This window comes from Hemicordylus capensis, chromosome 1, assembly GCF_027244095.1.
Source record: "Hemicordylus capensis ecotype Gifberg chromosome 1, rHemCap1.1.pri, whole genome shotgun sequence".
Taxonomy (NCBI): Eukaryota; Metazoa; Chordata; class Lepidosauria; order Squamata; family Cordylidae; genus Hemicordylus; species Hemicordylus capensis.
Window position 1 is genome coordinate 163,264,683 of NC_069657.1, and position 15,467 is coordinate 163,280,149.

Below are 15,467 nucleotides of genomic sequence, written 5' to 3' on the forward strand. Positions count from 1 at the left end.
AGATTACTTCTTTGGAGAGGAAGATACAAGGAAAGTGTGGTGAGAAGAGGGGTATGTCTTGGCATCAGGCAATTCTAACCCATAACAAAATTTTTGAAAAGCTGCCGTTATACTTACCCTTCAACACTTCTGTCATATACAGTTTTAATTCTTAGTTGTTGATCAACATTTCTTTTCACAACATGATTATCCTTAAGGTAAACTTTGTAGATAACCTGGATAAAGAATAGATGCATAACTTTAGAAGACAGACACATCTATTTTATGTTTATATTTGTGCATTTGTTGTGTTATTCTATTATTAGTTTAAGCCACTTAGTGGCTTAACAAGAGGATATATTAAAATAAAATAAAATAAAAAACACCCCAATCCTAAATACATGTGCAGTCTACTTCTGTGTAAGTCCCAATGAGCTCAGTGAAGCTGACTCAGAGGCAAGGGCTCTAGAACAGCAGTCTTCCCTATAGGAAAGACACACAGCTCTCAATGCAACTTGCTTCTAAGTAAACCTTAATTTCAGTCTTATATGTTCTCTGGCTGTAACTTCTTAGTTTTCTCCTTTGCCAGTTGGCATGTTTTCCATTTGTCCTTCCACCTGAATCTGGTAATGTAACTTACGAAGAAACTGATCTTATGAACAATACCACAAATTAGTTCGTTAAGTTAAAAAGCACAGCAATATTAACAACTCTGAAATCAAAGCCATGACCAGCATATTTACGTTGAAAGCTTTATCAGAGCCAACAGACATTCAACTAGCTGCATTTTGCTTTAGGCTGTAACTAACACTGCAGTGTTGAAAACAAGCTCCATTGAACAGAGCACAATTTACTTTTGAGTAAAAATGTGTAGGACTGGAATTAATTTCAATGAAGTTAAATACTCTGGAGGAATCCAGGTTTGGTTTGGTTTGGTTTTGAAACCTGCATCCAATTCACCAGGAGTGCCTTGAAGAATGGGGATTGAACAAATGTGCTGCTTTTCATTCTAATTCAGCCTCTGCTTTATAAATACCCTCACACAAGCTGTGTATGAGATTATTACTATTTTATAGATAAACAACTGAAGCACAGGCTGAAAGGCTTATCCAAGATGCCCCATTAGCTCACAGCCAACCCACTGGTCCATGCTCAACATACTGTCCACTGCACCACATTGACTTGCTGCCAACAGGAAAGGGCAGGCTGCCAACATGAACTGAGCCACCCCATATTACAGCAAAGCTGTGTTACAAACACAGAGCACCACTCACTGCACCCTCTCAGACGGTTCCTCTGTCATGAGATGCAATTGATCAGCAGCTCACGACTGCTCAGTCCCCTTTATCAGAGAAGAGCTGCCAGAATGGGTTTTAGTGTCAAAAATGCTCCAACAGGTTATTGCCACCACGAACCAAAGATCCCCCACACTTCAGCCTCTCAAAAGGGGTGTCTTCTGTGTTTGGGGGGAGAGGGGAGAGGAATAAACAATTAAATCACAATCTACACGATATCCACTGGTAATGCAGAGAAAAACCCAGCACGAGACTTTATTCAAACACAAATACGGTACAACCGAACCAACAGCATTGGCAGCAGTGCGAATACTGTTCCCACCGAGCTAGCTAAAGAACACGCACAGAGGCGGATTAAGACCTAAGGAGCGCCTCGCTTCTCCGGGCTCGGTCCAGCAGCTTCGACCTCTTTCCCCCTTTCTCGGCTCACCCCGTTTCACCTCCCTCTTTCTCCCGGCACCCTCACCTCCCTGGAGCTGGGGACACGGTGATGACAGAGAGGAGACGCGGCAGCAAAGGCCGGGCCGCAATCCAAGAGAAGCAGCATAGCAAAGACCGTGGAGAAAGCAGAGAGCGGCCGGGGATGCGAGAGAGATCCCCGGCCCCCCTGGCCGGCCGCCATCTTGCCAGCCTCCTTCACTGACTGATTCCGCCGCGTCTCCGTGGGCTCCTAGGTACAAAGGTGTGCCGCTCCGACAAGCCAATAAGAAAGTGCGGAATGATGAAGGGCAAGATCCTATTGGGTGCACCTCGCCACAGGGGTGGGGCAACGTCTGGGACAAGGCTTGGGCCGGGCTCTCTCAAGAGAAGGTAAGGGGGGTGAGTGACGATACGCGGGGCCTCGCAGCGGCCAATTAGAGAAGGAAAGGAACGGCTGGCTGTGAAGCCTGATTGGGTGTCACTCAGCGGGGTGGGACGTAAATATACCGGGTGGGGGAAGGAGGGATAGGGCATGGGAAGCCCGGCTTTTCGAGAACCAGACCAGTTACTCCATAAATAATACCCGCTAACATGTATCACCAGTAGGCTAAACATGCAGAGTGAAGTACATGCAAGTTGAGGACATTGTTTACCAATACTTTCTGAGCAGCGTGCTTATTAAAAGCTGAGTAAGAGACTGCCAGTTCGAATCCCCGCTGGTGGGAAACACTTATATCGGGCAACACAGCGATAGAGGAAGATGTTGAAAGGCATCATCTCATACTGCGTGCGAGATGGCAATGGCAAATCCCTCCTGGATTCTACCAAATAAAAACCACAAGGCTCTGTGGTCGCCAGGAGTTGACGGCACACTGCCTTTCAACATGTATCATCAGTAGGCTAAACATACAGATGAAGTACATGCAGGTTATCTGAGGACATTGTTTACCAATACTAACTGAGCAGCGTGCTTATTAAAAGATGAGCCTGTCGTTTTCATGGAGCTGCTCAGATTGATTGATTACATGCAATCAGAGAAGCAGAACTGGTCTTGTGGTCGCAAGCATGCAGGGGCGTAGCGAGGTTGGAGTGGGACCAGAGACAAGATTTTAAAATGCCCCCCCCCCACTGATATACACACACAAACACACTTCACAATATATAGTGCACTCACACTCACATACCCATTATGAATATGGTGAATATCTAGTTCTCATTGAATTTAGTTTCTTTTACTCTCTACTCCTGCCGATCTCCAAGAGATTCAAAATAATTCATAGGGGGTGCAACACGGGTGGGTGGGGAGTCATGTGATGTGCCTCTTGGGGGCCCATCGAGGCAGTGGGGCCCCAAGACGACCGCCTCCCCTTACCTAATGGTAGTTACGCCCCTGCAAGCATGACTTGTCCCAGGGTCCACCCTGGTTGCATATGTATGGGAGACTAGAAGGGTCCACCAGGGTTGCATATGTACATTGGGTTGCATATGTCCATTCATATGCAACCAGGGTCCACCCTGGTTGCATATGAATGGGAGACTAGAAGTGTGAGCGCTGTAAGATATTCCCATCAGGGGATGGAGCCGATCTGGGGAGAGCAGAAGGTTCCAAGTTCCCTCCCTCACTTCTCCAAGATAGGGCTGAAAGGGATTCCGCTGCCAGTCTGTGAAGACAATACTGAGCTAGATGGACCAATGGTCTGACTCAGTATATGGCAGCTTCCTATGATCCTATGTCTGTTGACTCTTAGCAACCACATAGATTCACTCCAGGAAGATCTGTCTTCAACTTGGCCTTTAAGGTCTCTCAGTGGTGCATTCACTGCTGTTGTAATCGAATCCATCCACCTTGCTGCTGGTCGTCCTCTTCTTCTCTTTCCTTCAACTTTTCCCAACATTATAGACTTCTCAAGGCAGCTGGGTCTTTGCATTATGTGCCCAAAGTATGATAGTTTGAGCCTGGTCATTTGTGCCTCAAGTGAAAATTCTGGATTGATTTGTTCTGTGATCCATTTGTTTGTTTTCCTGGCTATCCATGGTATCCTCAAAAGGCTTCTCCAGCACCAAACTTCAAAAGCGTCAATACTTTTTCTATCTTGCTTCTTCAAAGTCCAACTTTCGCATCCATAGAGTGTCATGGGAAAAACCATTGTCCGAACTATTCTAATCTTTGTAGATATAGACATGCTATGGCATCTAAATATTCTTTCCAAGGCCTTCCTTGCAACCCTACCAAGTGCTAGTCTGTAGCGTATTTCTTGACTGCTGGATCCTTTACTGTTGATGGTCGATCCTAAAAGCAGACACTATCCACCACTTCAGTGTCTTCATTATCAGTTCTGAGGCTGGTTGCTGTACCCGTTGTCATTAGTTTAGTCTTCCTGACATTTAGTTGTATCCCCATTTTTTCACTGTACTCCTTGACCTTTATTACTAGAGCTTGCAGATCATCTGCATTCTCAGCTATCAGAGTGGTGTCATCAGTGTAGCACAGGTTATTGATGTTTCTTCCTCCAACTTTAAAACCACACTCATCTTCTTCCAGTCCAGCTTCTCTCAGTACATGTTCAGCATATAAGTTGAATAAATGAGAAAGTATACAGCCTTGTCTTACTCCTTTGCCTATCTGGAGCCAGTCTGTTTTAGGGATGTGTACAGAACCGCACCTCCATGGTTCGAAGGCAGTGGTGGTGCCTCTTTAAGGGTGGGGGAGGGTGCACTCACCCCTCCCACCCCAATCTTCAGGGCGGCAGCGTACCTCCCTGCCACCCCTTCCCCATCTTCAGCCAGAAGTGGCTGGAAGTACAGGTAACGTGTGCACCCGTCACGTGCATGTGTACGCCTTGCTGTGCGCACATGTGCACGGTGCTTCTGGCCACTTCCAGCTGAGGATGGGGAAGGCAGGGAGGTATGCTGCTGCCCTGAAGATTGTTACCAGGATGGAGCACCGGCGGGGGGAAAGCGGTGGAAGGGTTGAGTGCACGCTCCCCTGCCCTTAAAGCACTACCCCCGGGGCCTTCGAACTTCGAACCAGCCCCGGGGTTCGAACCTGTTCGGAGGCCCATAAAAGGGCCTCCAAACAGGTTCGTGCACACCCCTAGTCTGTTTCACCATGTTCCGTCTGGACTGTGGCTTCCTGTCCTGTGTATAGGTTTCTCATGAAAACAATGAGATGTTCTGGGACCCCCATTTTCCTAAGGATAATTGATTGATTCCTCAACTTGACATGGTCAATCAAAAATCAAAGGCTTTTCTGTAGTCAATAAAGCACATATTGAATTGACTTCTTTCTGGTATTCTTTGGTTTTCTCAATTATCCAGCATGCACTGGCAATGATCTCTTGTTCCTTGGCCTTTTCTGAAACCAGCTTGAGCATCTGGCATTTCCCTTTCCACGTAGGGCTCTAATCTGCATTGGATGATCCTGAGCATTATTTTGCTAGCATGTGAAATTAAGGATATTGTGCGGTGGTTTGCGCAGTCTGTTAAGTCTCCTTTCTTTGGTGTGGGTATGTAGACTGACCTCTTCCAATCTGTTGGCCACTGTGTCATTCTCCACATTTGCTGGTATAGTTTGGTTAGAGCCTTGACCGATTCTTCCTCTGTTGCCTGCCATATTTCTGTAGCTATTTCATCAATTCCTGTAGCCTTCTGACTTGGTAATGACCAGAGTAATTGGAGTTGTTGGAGTTATGCGGTTGTTACTCAGTACTCAACAGAGTACTGTTGAGAGCATCCTATCCCGCTCCTAGACTTTGAGTGATGCAAAGTCCTGGGACTGACACAACAAGATTCCTTTGGATAAGAGAGCACTAGAAACTTCTAATATCTTTGATATACTTGCGGCAGAGTGGTTGGTTGGGACGGTCTGACTCACCTGTCAGAAGCACCTTCCCCAGGCTGAATCCAGCTCTAAGCAAAATCTATCCAGGTAAAAACCCAGAGGCCTCTGAGACTGGCCTTTCTTCACATCTGGTTCTTTCTTTGCAATGACTATATCAATAGTTGACTCAATTATCCATAGAAAGCCTGAGGATACTTTTTGTTAAAACAAGAGAGATCTCTAAGGCTAGATAGACCTTCTACATAGGAAGAAGCTGCCTTTTACAGAGTCAGACCATTGGTCCATCTAGCTCAGTATTGTCTACAGTACAGGGACTGGCAGTGGCTTCTCCAAGGTTTCAGGCAGGAGTCTCTCTCAGTCCTATCTTGGAGATGCCAGGGAAGGAACTTCGAGCCTTCTGCATGCAAGCATGCAGGTTCTCTTCCCAGAGTGGCACCATCCGCTAAGGGGAATATCTTAGAGTGCTTACACATGTAGTCTTCCATCCAAATACAGATGAGGGCTGACTGCTTATAATATATGCAGCATTGCTGCCAAACGCTACTCCCAATCCCATTGTTTCCTGACTACCTTGCACGTCACAGACTCTGTGACGTGCGCGTGCGCGCACAATGCACTCCTGGGAGGTTTTGCAAACAACGTCGGGGAAGGGGCTGCAGGGAGGTATCCTGCCACCCCAATTACTCGTAAGTTTAGCGCCAAGTGGGAAAGCGGTGGGGGGGGGGGTAAGTAAACCCTCCCGCCACTCTTAAAGGTACCCCCCACCCCAGTGCTGGACTGCAGTTGGCGGTTCCATGCACACCCCTATCACACACAATATTAGCAGAATATAAAAAGTATACAGCTTGTATCTCCATCTTCCCATTCCCCTTTTCTTGTTGATGCAATTGCTCCATCTCCCCTTTGGTTGTTAATTTAGGCTTTTTAATTGCATTTTAACTCTTAGTTATGTGTCCGTATATTTGGTCTATGTATGGGCCCTGATTGCCAAGTACCTCAATTGTGCAGTGTGCTTCTGTTGCTTCAGAAAACTTTGTTTCTGCTTCACAAGCCTCGCCTCCAAGTTAATTGCTCACTCCTCTAGAGTACCCCAATTCTGATTTGCCTTTGCCCAGACCAAATGGTGCAATATTATTGCTGATATTGGACACCTGCACATTGATCAGAACTAATTCCCCCAAATCAACCCTAAAGCATAGTAACAAACTGTGGTAGCAGGCACCATCTGAGCAAATGTGGTAAGTCACTTGCCTCAGTCTCTCCTTTTCTACATAAGAACAGTCCTGCTGGATCAGGCCTAAGGCCTAACTAGTCCAGCATCCTATTTCAAACAGTAGCCCACCAGACACCTCTGGGAAGCCCACAGGCAAGGGCTGGGCATGCCCTCTCTTCTGCTGTCGCTCCCCTGCAAATCGAATGGAGAGGGCAAGTGAATGGACAGCAGGAGGAGTAGGCCCCCTAAGATCTTGCTCAAGCCCTCACCCCAACACTGTGTGTGAAATTCCAAGTTTGTTTAGGCTGGTGAATTGCTGGCTGCTTATCTCCATCAGTGTCACTGGTAAATTGTTGTACAAAAGCAAAAACCAACCAACCAAACACTCCTTTAATCTAAGGTAGGTGTGAGGAACAATGAATATGACTGGGCTCCCTATTGTCTAAGGTGAGTGAGGGGAATGGCAGGAGGGTCTGTCTGAAACCAAGCACCATGACTGGCACTCCTATCCCCATAAGAATCATGATATTTAGGATGAGGATTCCAAAAAAAAATAAAAAATAAAAATAAAATAAAATCTGGCAACAACTAATCCAGCCACACCATGAATTTTGACATATGATTTAGCCCAGCTTTTAATAATGATTAAACTTGTATTATACTTCGGACACATAATGCAGAAACCCAGCTCCCTTGAAAAGTCCATAATGCTGGGAAAAGTTGAAAGAGAAGAAGAGGACAACCAAGACCAGCAGCAAGATAGATGGACTTGATTACGACAACAATGAATGCACCACTGAGAGACCTTAAAGGCAAAGTTGAAGACAGATCATCCTGGAGAGCATAGGGTAGCAGGTGAACTTGAAGTGGGGCGCCAGTGCCATGCTGCCATTTTTTTTAACCTGCAGCCCCTTTGGGGGGTGGTTCCTAAAGGCTATGGGGTTTCCCCTCCCCTGCCGGCCTCTTAATTTACTGTTTTAGCATGTGTAGTGGCCATTTTGTTTTCAGTGGCCATTTTTTAAAAAACCCTTAATTTAAAAAATGGCCATCACATATGCTCAAATGGTCCCTGCAAGGCCCCAGGCCTTGCAGAGGCCATTTGAGTATGCGTGGCTGCCTCCAAAATGGCCACTGTGCTGATCTTTGCTGGTCCGAATGGGCCCGAAAATCAGCCTGGGATGGGCTGCGGTGGTAAATTAAGAGGCTGGCAGGGGAAGGGGGAACTTTTGCAGACCTCCCTGTGGCCTTTAGGAAGCCCCCTGAAGGGGCTACAGGTAAAAAGAATTTTTTTAAAAATTTAATATATGTCAGTGAGAGCCACTGCCCATCAGAGTAGACAATGCCAAGCTCGATGGAGTGTCTGACTCAGTATAAAGCAGCTTTCCATGTATCTAAGTTGCTTATGTAAATCTTCAGGAAAGACAACAAGCATCAAAATCCCAGTGTATGATTATCAGAAGTTTTATTTCCCCCCCCAATAACTTTTTATTCAATTTTTCCACAACGTAAGAGAGAGACACACACACACATGCAGAAAAATAAAAAAATGATTTTTTTAAAAAAATGGCTTCCATCTCATCATTAGAACAATTACACAAGTCTTGCCTATAACTTAAAACGTTCTCCCCCCGTTCAATCATGCAAAAATCAACTCTAGGGCATTTTGATTATCACTCAAAAGCCTGATACAAATCCATTTTATAATATGTTTTTAGATAAACAAGAAGAGGGTCCCACTCCCTTTTAAATGCTTCAAATTTATTTCTTAATAATGCCGTTAGCTTTGCCTTTTCTGCCAACTCTAGCACTTTAAATATCCAATCTTCTTTACTTGGACAATCAGTATCTTTCCATTTGTATGCAAATGTCAATCTTGCTGCTGCTGTTAAATACATAAAAAGGATCCAGGATTATCAGAAGTTTTATTCAGCACTTTATGGCTTCTGAGTTTTTTGGTTTAAAAAAACATATTTTTCAAATATCTCTCCAGCCAAAAGGAATAGAAGGGCACTTCCAGGCTTGTTATTTAGTCTGGAACTGTGATACTGTGTTTATTGGGTACATGTGTGCGTTACACAATGTAGTTCTCCATCCTTTGTCAACCTGTACTGTTGATGGAACTGCCTTGGGGATGATTGGTCAACACCCCCAGTTTGGCGAATGTGGGGAATTTAGCTTAAAAGGGGGAACAGTTCCAAGCAGTTTAATTTGTTCAAGTGTCTGAACTCAAGAAAACTGGTTTGGGAGAGAAGTTTTAATTAACAAAAGGAGTTTATTGTAAGAACAAATAAAAGTGGTTTTTGCTACAGTAAGAATGCAAATCCTACAAGTGTCTTTACTCAAAGTCTGAAGAGCTTGTAATAGGTGGATCCACTGCAGCTCTAGCCTACATATTCATTAAAATGATGTGGTATAGCCCTGAAGTGAAAGATTGGATTGTGCCACTTCAGGAGGTAAACCCTCCTGTATTCTACTCAAACCCTCCTGTATTCTACCAAAAGAAAACAACAGGGCTCTGTGGGCAGCAGGAGTAGAAATCGACTTAATTGCACACTTTACCTTTAATTTCAGGGTGCATGTGGGAATCTGGTTTTTGAATGTTTTTGAGCATCCCCCTTTCAAGTTTGAGACTAAAATGTGGGAGACTATACTGTATATGGCACCCAGAGTTCCTTAGAAGAAGAGTGGAATACAAATGTAAAAAATAAACGTCAAAGTAATTATTTCGTTGTTTCTCGGTTGTTGAGTGCAGGGGGTTCTCAGACATGAGTCCCCAGGTGTTGGACTACAACATTCATCACCCACAGTGGTTTTTTTAGGCTGTGGATGATGGAAGCTGTAGTCCAGCAACATCAGAGGGCACACATTTGAAACCTTTACTGTAATGAATTATGCTCCCTGTAGGGATCAACCATGGATGGCTCAATCAATAGGGAGGCAACAATTTTGAGGACTGTTGGAAAACCCAGTTTACTGCTGAATTCTTACAGGAACCTTGTGCTGATTTTGTGTGGGAGGTGGGCTTGTTTTTCTATTTCCCTTCTAAGTTACTTTTTCCCACCCTACTGGAACAAAGCAGTTTTTATTCTAAGTTTGTGTCAGATGTATTGACAGGAGTGCAATTTCAGTGCTTGCCCTGGGCGCTATTTGCTGTAGATACACCTCTGCTAGAGAGACTCTCTCTGTGTGGTTGCTAAGAGTCGACACCGACTTGACAGCACTTAATCAATCAAAACTTGTAAAAATCAATAAAAGTGAAGCAATAGCAATAAAATTTATATACCACTCTATAGCTGGACACTCTCTAAGTGGTTTACAATGATTTAGCATATTGCCCCCCAACATTCTGGGTACTCATTTTACTGACCTCAGAGGGATGGAAGGCTGGGTCAACCTTGAGCCCCTGGTCAGGATCGAACTTGCAACCTTCTGGTTACAGGGTGGCAGTTTTACCACTGCGCTGCCAGGGGCTCCTGAGGATTGAAATAACTCGTTTAAAATAAACTCTCCCTGTCCCTGGCATACATTACATGGAATTATTTTAAATAATGCAACAGGGATAGATGGAAAATAGTTCAGATAAGCAATTTGTCTTTAGGTCAGCCCTTTCTCTCTTTCCTAAGTCCCATCACAGCCTTGGCAGAGTTCTCTGATTGACATCAGCTGGGACTTTCCAGACTGAATTCTTGCCAGATCCTGCTGAGGTCAAGATGACGAATAAAGCAGAGGCTGCAAGTCAAGCTCTGTTTACTTGATTGCAGTCCATACTGTGTTAATTGTTTCAGGCTTTCCTCTTGGTCAAATCCGAAGGGGGTTTTCTTTTTCCCAAAGAAAGAGTAGGGAAGGAATAATGAAGGGTTCCCATCGAGTAATGGGTTTTCCCATTCCTCTCGCCTGTAAACCGTGATATTCTCTTGGTACAGATTTATCTGGCAGATGTTCCCCCCATTAAAAAAAAAAAAGGTGTTACAATTTAAGAAAAATAAGATGGCTCGGCTCTGAGCAGCGAGAACAAAGAAAAGATCTAAGTGAGCCGGCTGGTGAGTATTGAATAGTTGGAACAACTGCAGCGACTCAATGCCCCTCATGTAGGAACTCTTCCCACGCTCAGATCTGTGGGTTCTGTAATACTTTAGCGGTGCAGGAAAGGCACTATGCGCATACTCAGAAATCCCCTTTCTATTATTAATAAAATTATTATTTATTATCATCTTATAGGGTTTATCAATGGCGTAGGAAGCGACTTCCGGGGTGAGACCGGGCTCGCAAGAAATGGGGAGGTTTTGTGTGGCGGCTAGAAACGAGAGAGGGCGTTTCTAGGAAATCGAAAGTAAAACTGTTTTTTGCACTTTGGCGGCTAAAGGCGGTGAGACTGAGCTTATTCTTCTCTAAACAAGATGGCCGAGGGAAGGACTTATATTTTCCCTGTCTTGGTGGTGGGAGATTGGGGCCCTAAGGTCTCAAAAAGTGTGAAAAACAAGCTTCTTCGCTACTTCCAGAGTCCGAAGAGATCGGGGGGAGGAGAGTGTAAAATCCACGTGAAACCTGGCAGAGACGAAGAGGTTACGGTTTGTTTTGCAAAGGAAGAAGGTGGGTTTGGTGGATTTGAGATCGGGAACAGGCTTGTTTAGCTTTCGGACTATAATATCGGGGGAAATCAAAGCCCCTTCGTGGGACACGAACTTGCAGGCGTAGAAAGAAGGCGCTTTGATTAGCATTAGTCTGATATACATATACACAGAGGGTTTGATTAAAGTCGCATCTCTCCATAGAATCTCTTTTCAGTGCCGAACATGAAATCTACAAAGTTGATTGCTATTGCTATCAATCAACGATACGTCGTGGTGCGCACGGATTAAACTAAAAAGAATTCTAGGCTGCAAAGTTGGGTACTGTTTTGAGTATGAATACTTGTGGACACTTAAAAAAAATAATAAAAGTTGTGGGCCTTTAGAAGAGTCTCACAAAAACCTCCTAAAGAGTTGTAACAAATAGTGGGGAGCGGGCGGAGAGAAATGCCAGTAATTAAAAGGCAAAATTTGCCAGTAAAATAGGTGTAATTAAGAAAAACGTAGATGCATTAACAATAATATTGTGAAGAAGTATGTTTGCAATAGGAAAGAATCGAAAAATCTAGATAGTGGTTTGTTCCTTATTGTGCTGGTTTCCAACTTCTTATTTTATGGGAACAAATAAACCGAACGTTAGTTTCATTTCTGGCTTTCAGCTGTCTGTTGCTGCTGGCGTTGTGATGATGGTGCAACAATGACACACCCAAGTTTACTTCCTTTCAGTCATGAACTTAATGGCTGCAACCCATAATTTCTTGGCTATCATTGTCCTTGGGTTTCTTGTGAGCATGTTTGCATTCCAAGCAAGATAGCAGTCTCTCTTGTATGCTATTTGTACAGTTAACTTTTTGAGAATAATTTGTGGTATTTGCAGTAGAATGAACCATGGGAATCTTCCCAAGAATTTTCTTTGCCCATGAACCTTGGTACAGCAGATTCCAGTTATTTAAAAACTTGTGTATCTGTGTGTCTCAGAATCGTCAGACGAATGTAGTAGAAGAGTAAAACAACAACCCTATAGGTATTCATTTGTTTTCTTTCCTCCCTCCACACTTTTACCACATGCAGGTATTTGCTGGCAACCATGAAGGTCAAAAAATATTTTTTTTAGATCAGCCTGCTGTGTGTGTGTGAACTTTGCAATGCCTGGACCAATATGAAACAAATTGGGTACAGTTGTAGGGACACCTCAGTGGTGTAGTTTGTGATGATGTCATCCACCCTGATTCAAGATGACAGATGTGTGAATGTTTAAGGCTGAAGTAAGTAGGCTAACTTGTGAGGATGGTGCTTATCAATTAAGATTATAGTGAAAGAAAAGCAGGTGAACTAGTTCTTACCAGAAGAACTTGTTTTAGTTTAAAACTGAAATAATACTTGTAAATTAACAGCATTCTAACATGAAGGAGCTCTTAAACAGCATGCACTTAAATAGCATGCACTTAATTTCAGAACTACATTTACCAGTCAGTGACTGAAATAAAATTTATCTATCTATCAGAACTACATATTGCCCAACCGTGCTATATTAATTACCTGTTGCTTTATCCTCATAAGGTAATTCATACCAGATCTAAGACTTTATTATACTTTTTCTGCTTTGCATTTTAGAGAGAGAGAGAGTTCTCAATATGAAGACCCATGAACTTGATATTCCAGAAAAGAAAATAAAGCTAACTGTCTCCTTGCCTAAAATGGCAACAGCAGCAGCTAAGGAGAATGAGTCCTTGGGAGAAACAGATCCCAATCAGGTAAAAATTTAATTCTACAGGTGAAACTCGGAAAATTAGAATATCGTGCAAAAGTCCATTAATTTCAGTAATGCAAATTAAAAGGTGAAACTGATATATGAGACAGGCTCATTACATGCAAAGCGAGATAAGTCAAGCCTTAATTTGTTATAATTGTGATGATCATGGCATACAGCTCATGAAAACCCCAAATCCACAATCTCAGAAAATTAGAATATTACATGGAACCAAGACGACAAGGATTGAAGAATAGAACAATATCGGACCTCTGAAAAGTATAAGCATGCATATGTATTCAGTACTTGGTTTGGGCCCCTTTTAGCAATAGCAATAGCACTTACATTTATATACCGCTCTATAGCCAGAGCTCTCTAAGCGGTTTACAATGATTTAGCATATTGCCCCCAACATTCTGGGTACTCATTTTACCGACCTCGGAAGGATGGAAGGCTGAGTCAACCTTGAGCCCCTGGTCAGGATCGAACTTGTAACCTTCTGGTTACAGGGCGGCAGTTTTACCACTGCGCCACCAGGGGCTTTGCAGCAATTACTGCCTCAGTGCGGTGTGGCATGGATGCTATCAGCCTGTGGCACTGATGAGGTATTATGGAAGACCAGGATGCTTCATTAGCGGCCTTCAGCAATTCTGCATTGTTTGGTCTCATGTCTCTCATCCTTCTCTTGGCAATGCCCCATAGATTCTCTATGGGGTCAGGTCAGGCGAGTTTGCTGGCCAGTCAAGCACAGTACACTGTATACTTTTCAGAGGTCCGATATTGTTCTATTCTTCAATCCTTGTCTTCTTGGTTCCATGTAATATTCTAATTTTCTGGGATTGTGGATTTGGGGTTTTCATGAGCTGTACGCCATGATCATCACAATTGTAACAAATTAAGGCTTGACTTATCTCGCTTTGCATGTAATGAGTCTGTCTCATATATCAGTTTCACCTTTTAATTTGCATTACTGAAATTAATGGACTTTTGCACAATATTCTAATTTTCCGAGTTTCACCTGTATTCCAGTCCAGCATACATAACCAAAATCTGTGTGCCCAGGGCGTTCAGCATGTACATCTTAACTGCCTGGAAGCAATTGCTAACCAGTGGTACCTCTAATTTTTTTTCATCTCTGTGCGGAATAAGTTCTGTTCTGGGTGGCAGTATCAAGGCACTGTATGTGCACATGCATTCAGAATGGGATCTGAGTGGGATCATTCAGAATTCAACCTGAGTGGGATCTAAAATTAACTGAGTGGACATCAGAAAACTTGTAAGCGTGCACATATGTGCATGCCTTGGAGGAAACAGTGTTGCTAACTTGGCCGCAATGCACATTATGACAACCAAGTCATGACCTGGCCATGCAGGGGCCCATTGCGCATGTGTAGTGGCCTCCAAAATGACTGCTGCAACTGGGGAAAGGGCAGAAGAATGCCAGAACTGGGCCATTTTTGGCACAAGGAGGGCTGGCGGTGGGATGGGGAACTATCAGCAGGAAATAGCAGCTGGAGATGGAGCCAGTCACAAAACGGCAGCTTATACAAAAATGGAGGTGGAGCCAGTCACATTTTTTGTAGAAGCTGCCATTTTGTCAACAGAATAAGGGATTTATTTTAACATCAAACCCCCCGAATTATGGGAGAATTTGCTGCAGGATAGGAGGCAGACAAGAAAGAAATGGGAGATAATGTAAAAGCAACCCTCATCACTTAAATGGAGCAAGATTCAAATGGGCCTTGACAAATTTTATTTGGATTTTGGAACCAGTCCAAAAATTTAGGAGTCAAACAATGGACACTTGACAGAATTACTGTCAATTACTGGAGAGCCAGTGTGGTGTAGTGGTTAGAATGCTGGACTAGAACTGGGGAGACCTGAGTTCAAATCTCCATTCAGCCATGAAACTAGCTGGGTGACTCTGGGCCAGTCACTTTTCTCTCAGCCTAACCTACATCACAGGTTAAATGGAGCAAGATTCAAATGGGCCTTGACAAATTTTATTTGGATTTTGGAACCAGTCCAAAAATTTAGGAGTCAAACAATGGACACTTGACAGAATTACTGTCAATTACTGGAGAGCCAGTGTGGCGTAGTGGTTAGAATGCTGGACTAGAACTGGGGAGACCTGAGTTCAAATCTCCATTCAGCCATGAAACTAGCTGGGTGACTCTGGGCCAGTCACTTTTCTCTCAGCCTAACCTACATCACAGGGTTGTTGTGAAAGAGAAACTCAAGTATGTAGTACTCTGGGCTCCTTGGAGGAAGAGCGGGATATAAATGTAATAATAATAATAATAATAATTATTATTATTATTATTACTGGACTTGGTGACAAACAGTGTGGAAGGGGAGGGCAAATGGGCTTTTTATGCCCTTTACAAGTAACCTACTTAGA

At 43.7% G+C, this 15,467-nt stretch overlaps 2 protein-coding genes across 6 annotated transcripts in view; one reads left to right on the forward strand and one right to left on the reverse strand.

Annotated features, from left to right (window-relative positions):
- The window catches only part of LMLN (leishmanolysin like peptidase), a 35,333-nt gene extending 33,263 nt beyond the window's left edge, over positions 1 to 2,070 (reverse strand). Inside the window, exons 1-2 of the mRNA XM_053247202.1 lie at positions 1,741 to 2,070; positions 118 to 215 (exon numbers count right to left, since the gene is read on the reverse strand). Of these exons, the coding sequence (XP_053103177.1) occupies positions 118 to 215; positions 1,741 to 1,896 (254 nt within the window). The 5' untranslated portion in view covers positions 1,897 to 2,070. The remainder of the gene's footprint in view (positions 1 to 117; positions 216 to 1,740) is intronic.
- Positions 1,961 to 15,467, forward strand: part of LOC128323642 (protein mono-ADP-ribosyltransferase PARP14-like) — a 62,553-nt gene continuing 49,046 nt past the window's right edge. For 2 of the 5 annotated variants that reach the window (XM_053247132.1, XM_053247168.1), the window contains exons 1-2: positions 11,121 to 11,338; positions 12,931 to 13,070. In XM_053247132.1, the coding sequence (XP_053103107.1) occupies positions 11,146 to 11,338; positions 12,931 to 13,070 (333 nt within the window). In that variant the 5' untranslated portion in view covers positions 11,121 to 11,145. The other 3 variants (XM_053247147.1, XM_053247140.1, XM_053247157.1) reach the window with 3 other exon arrangements.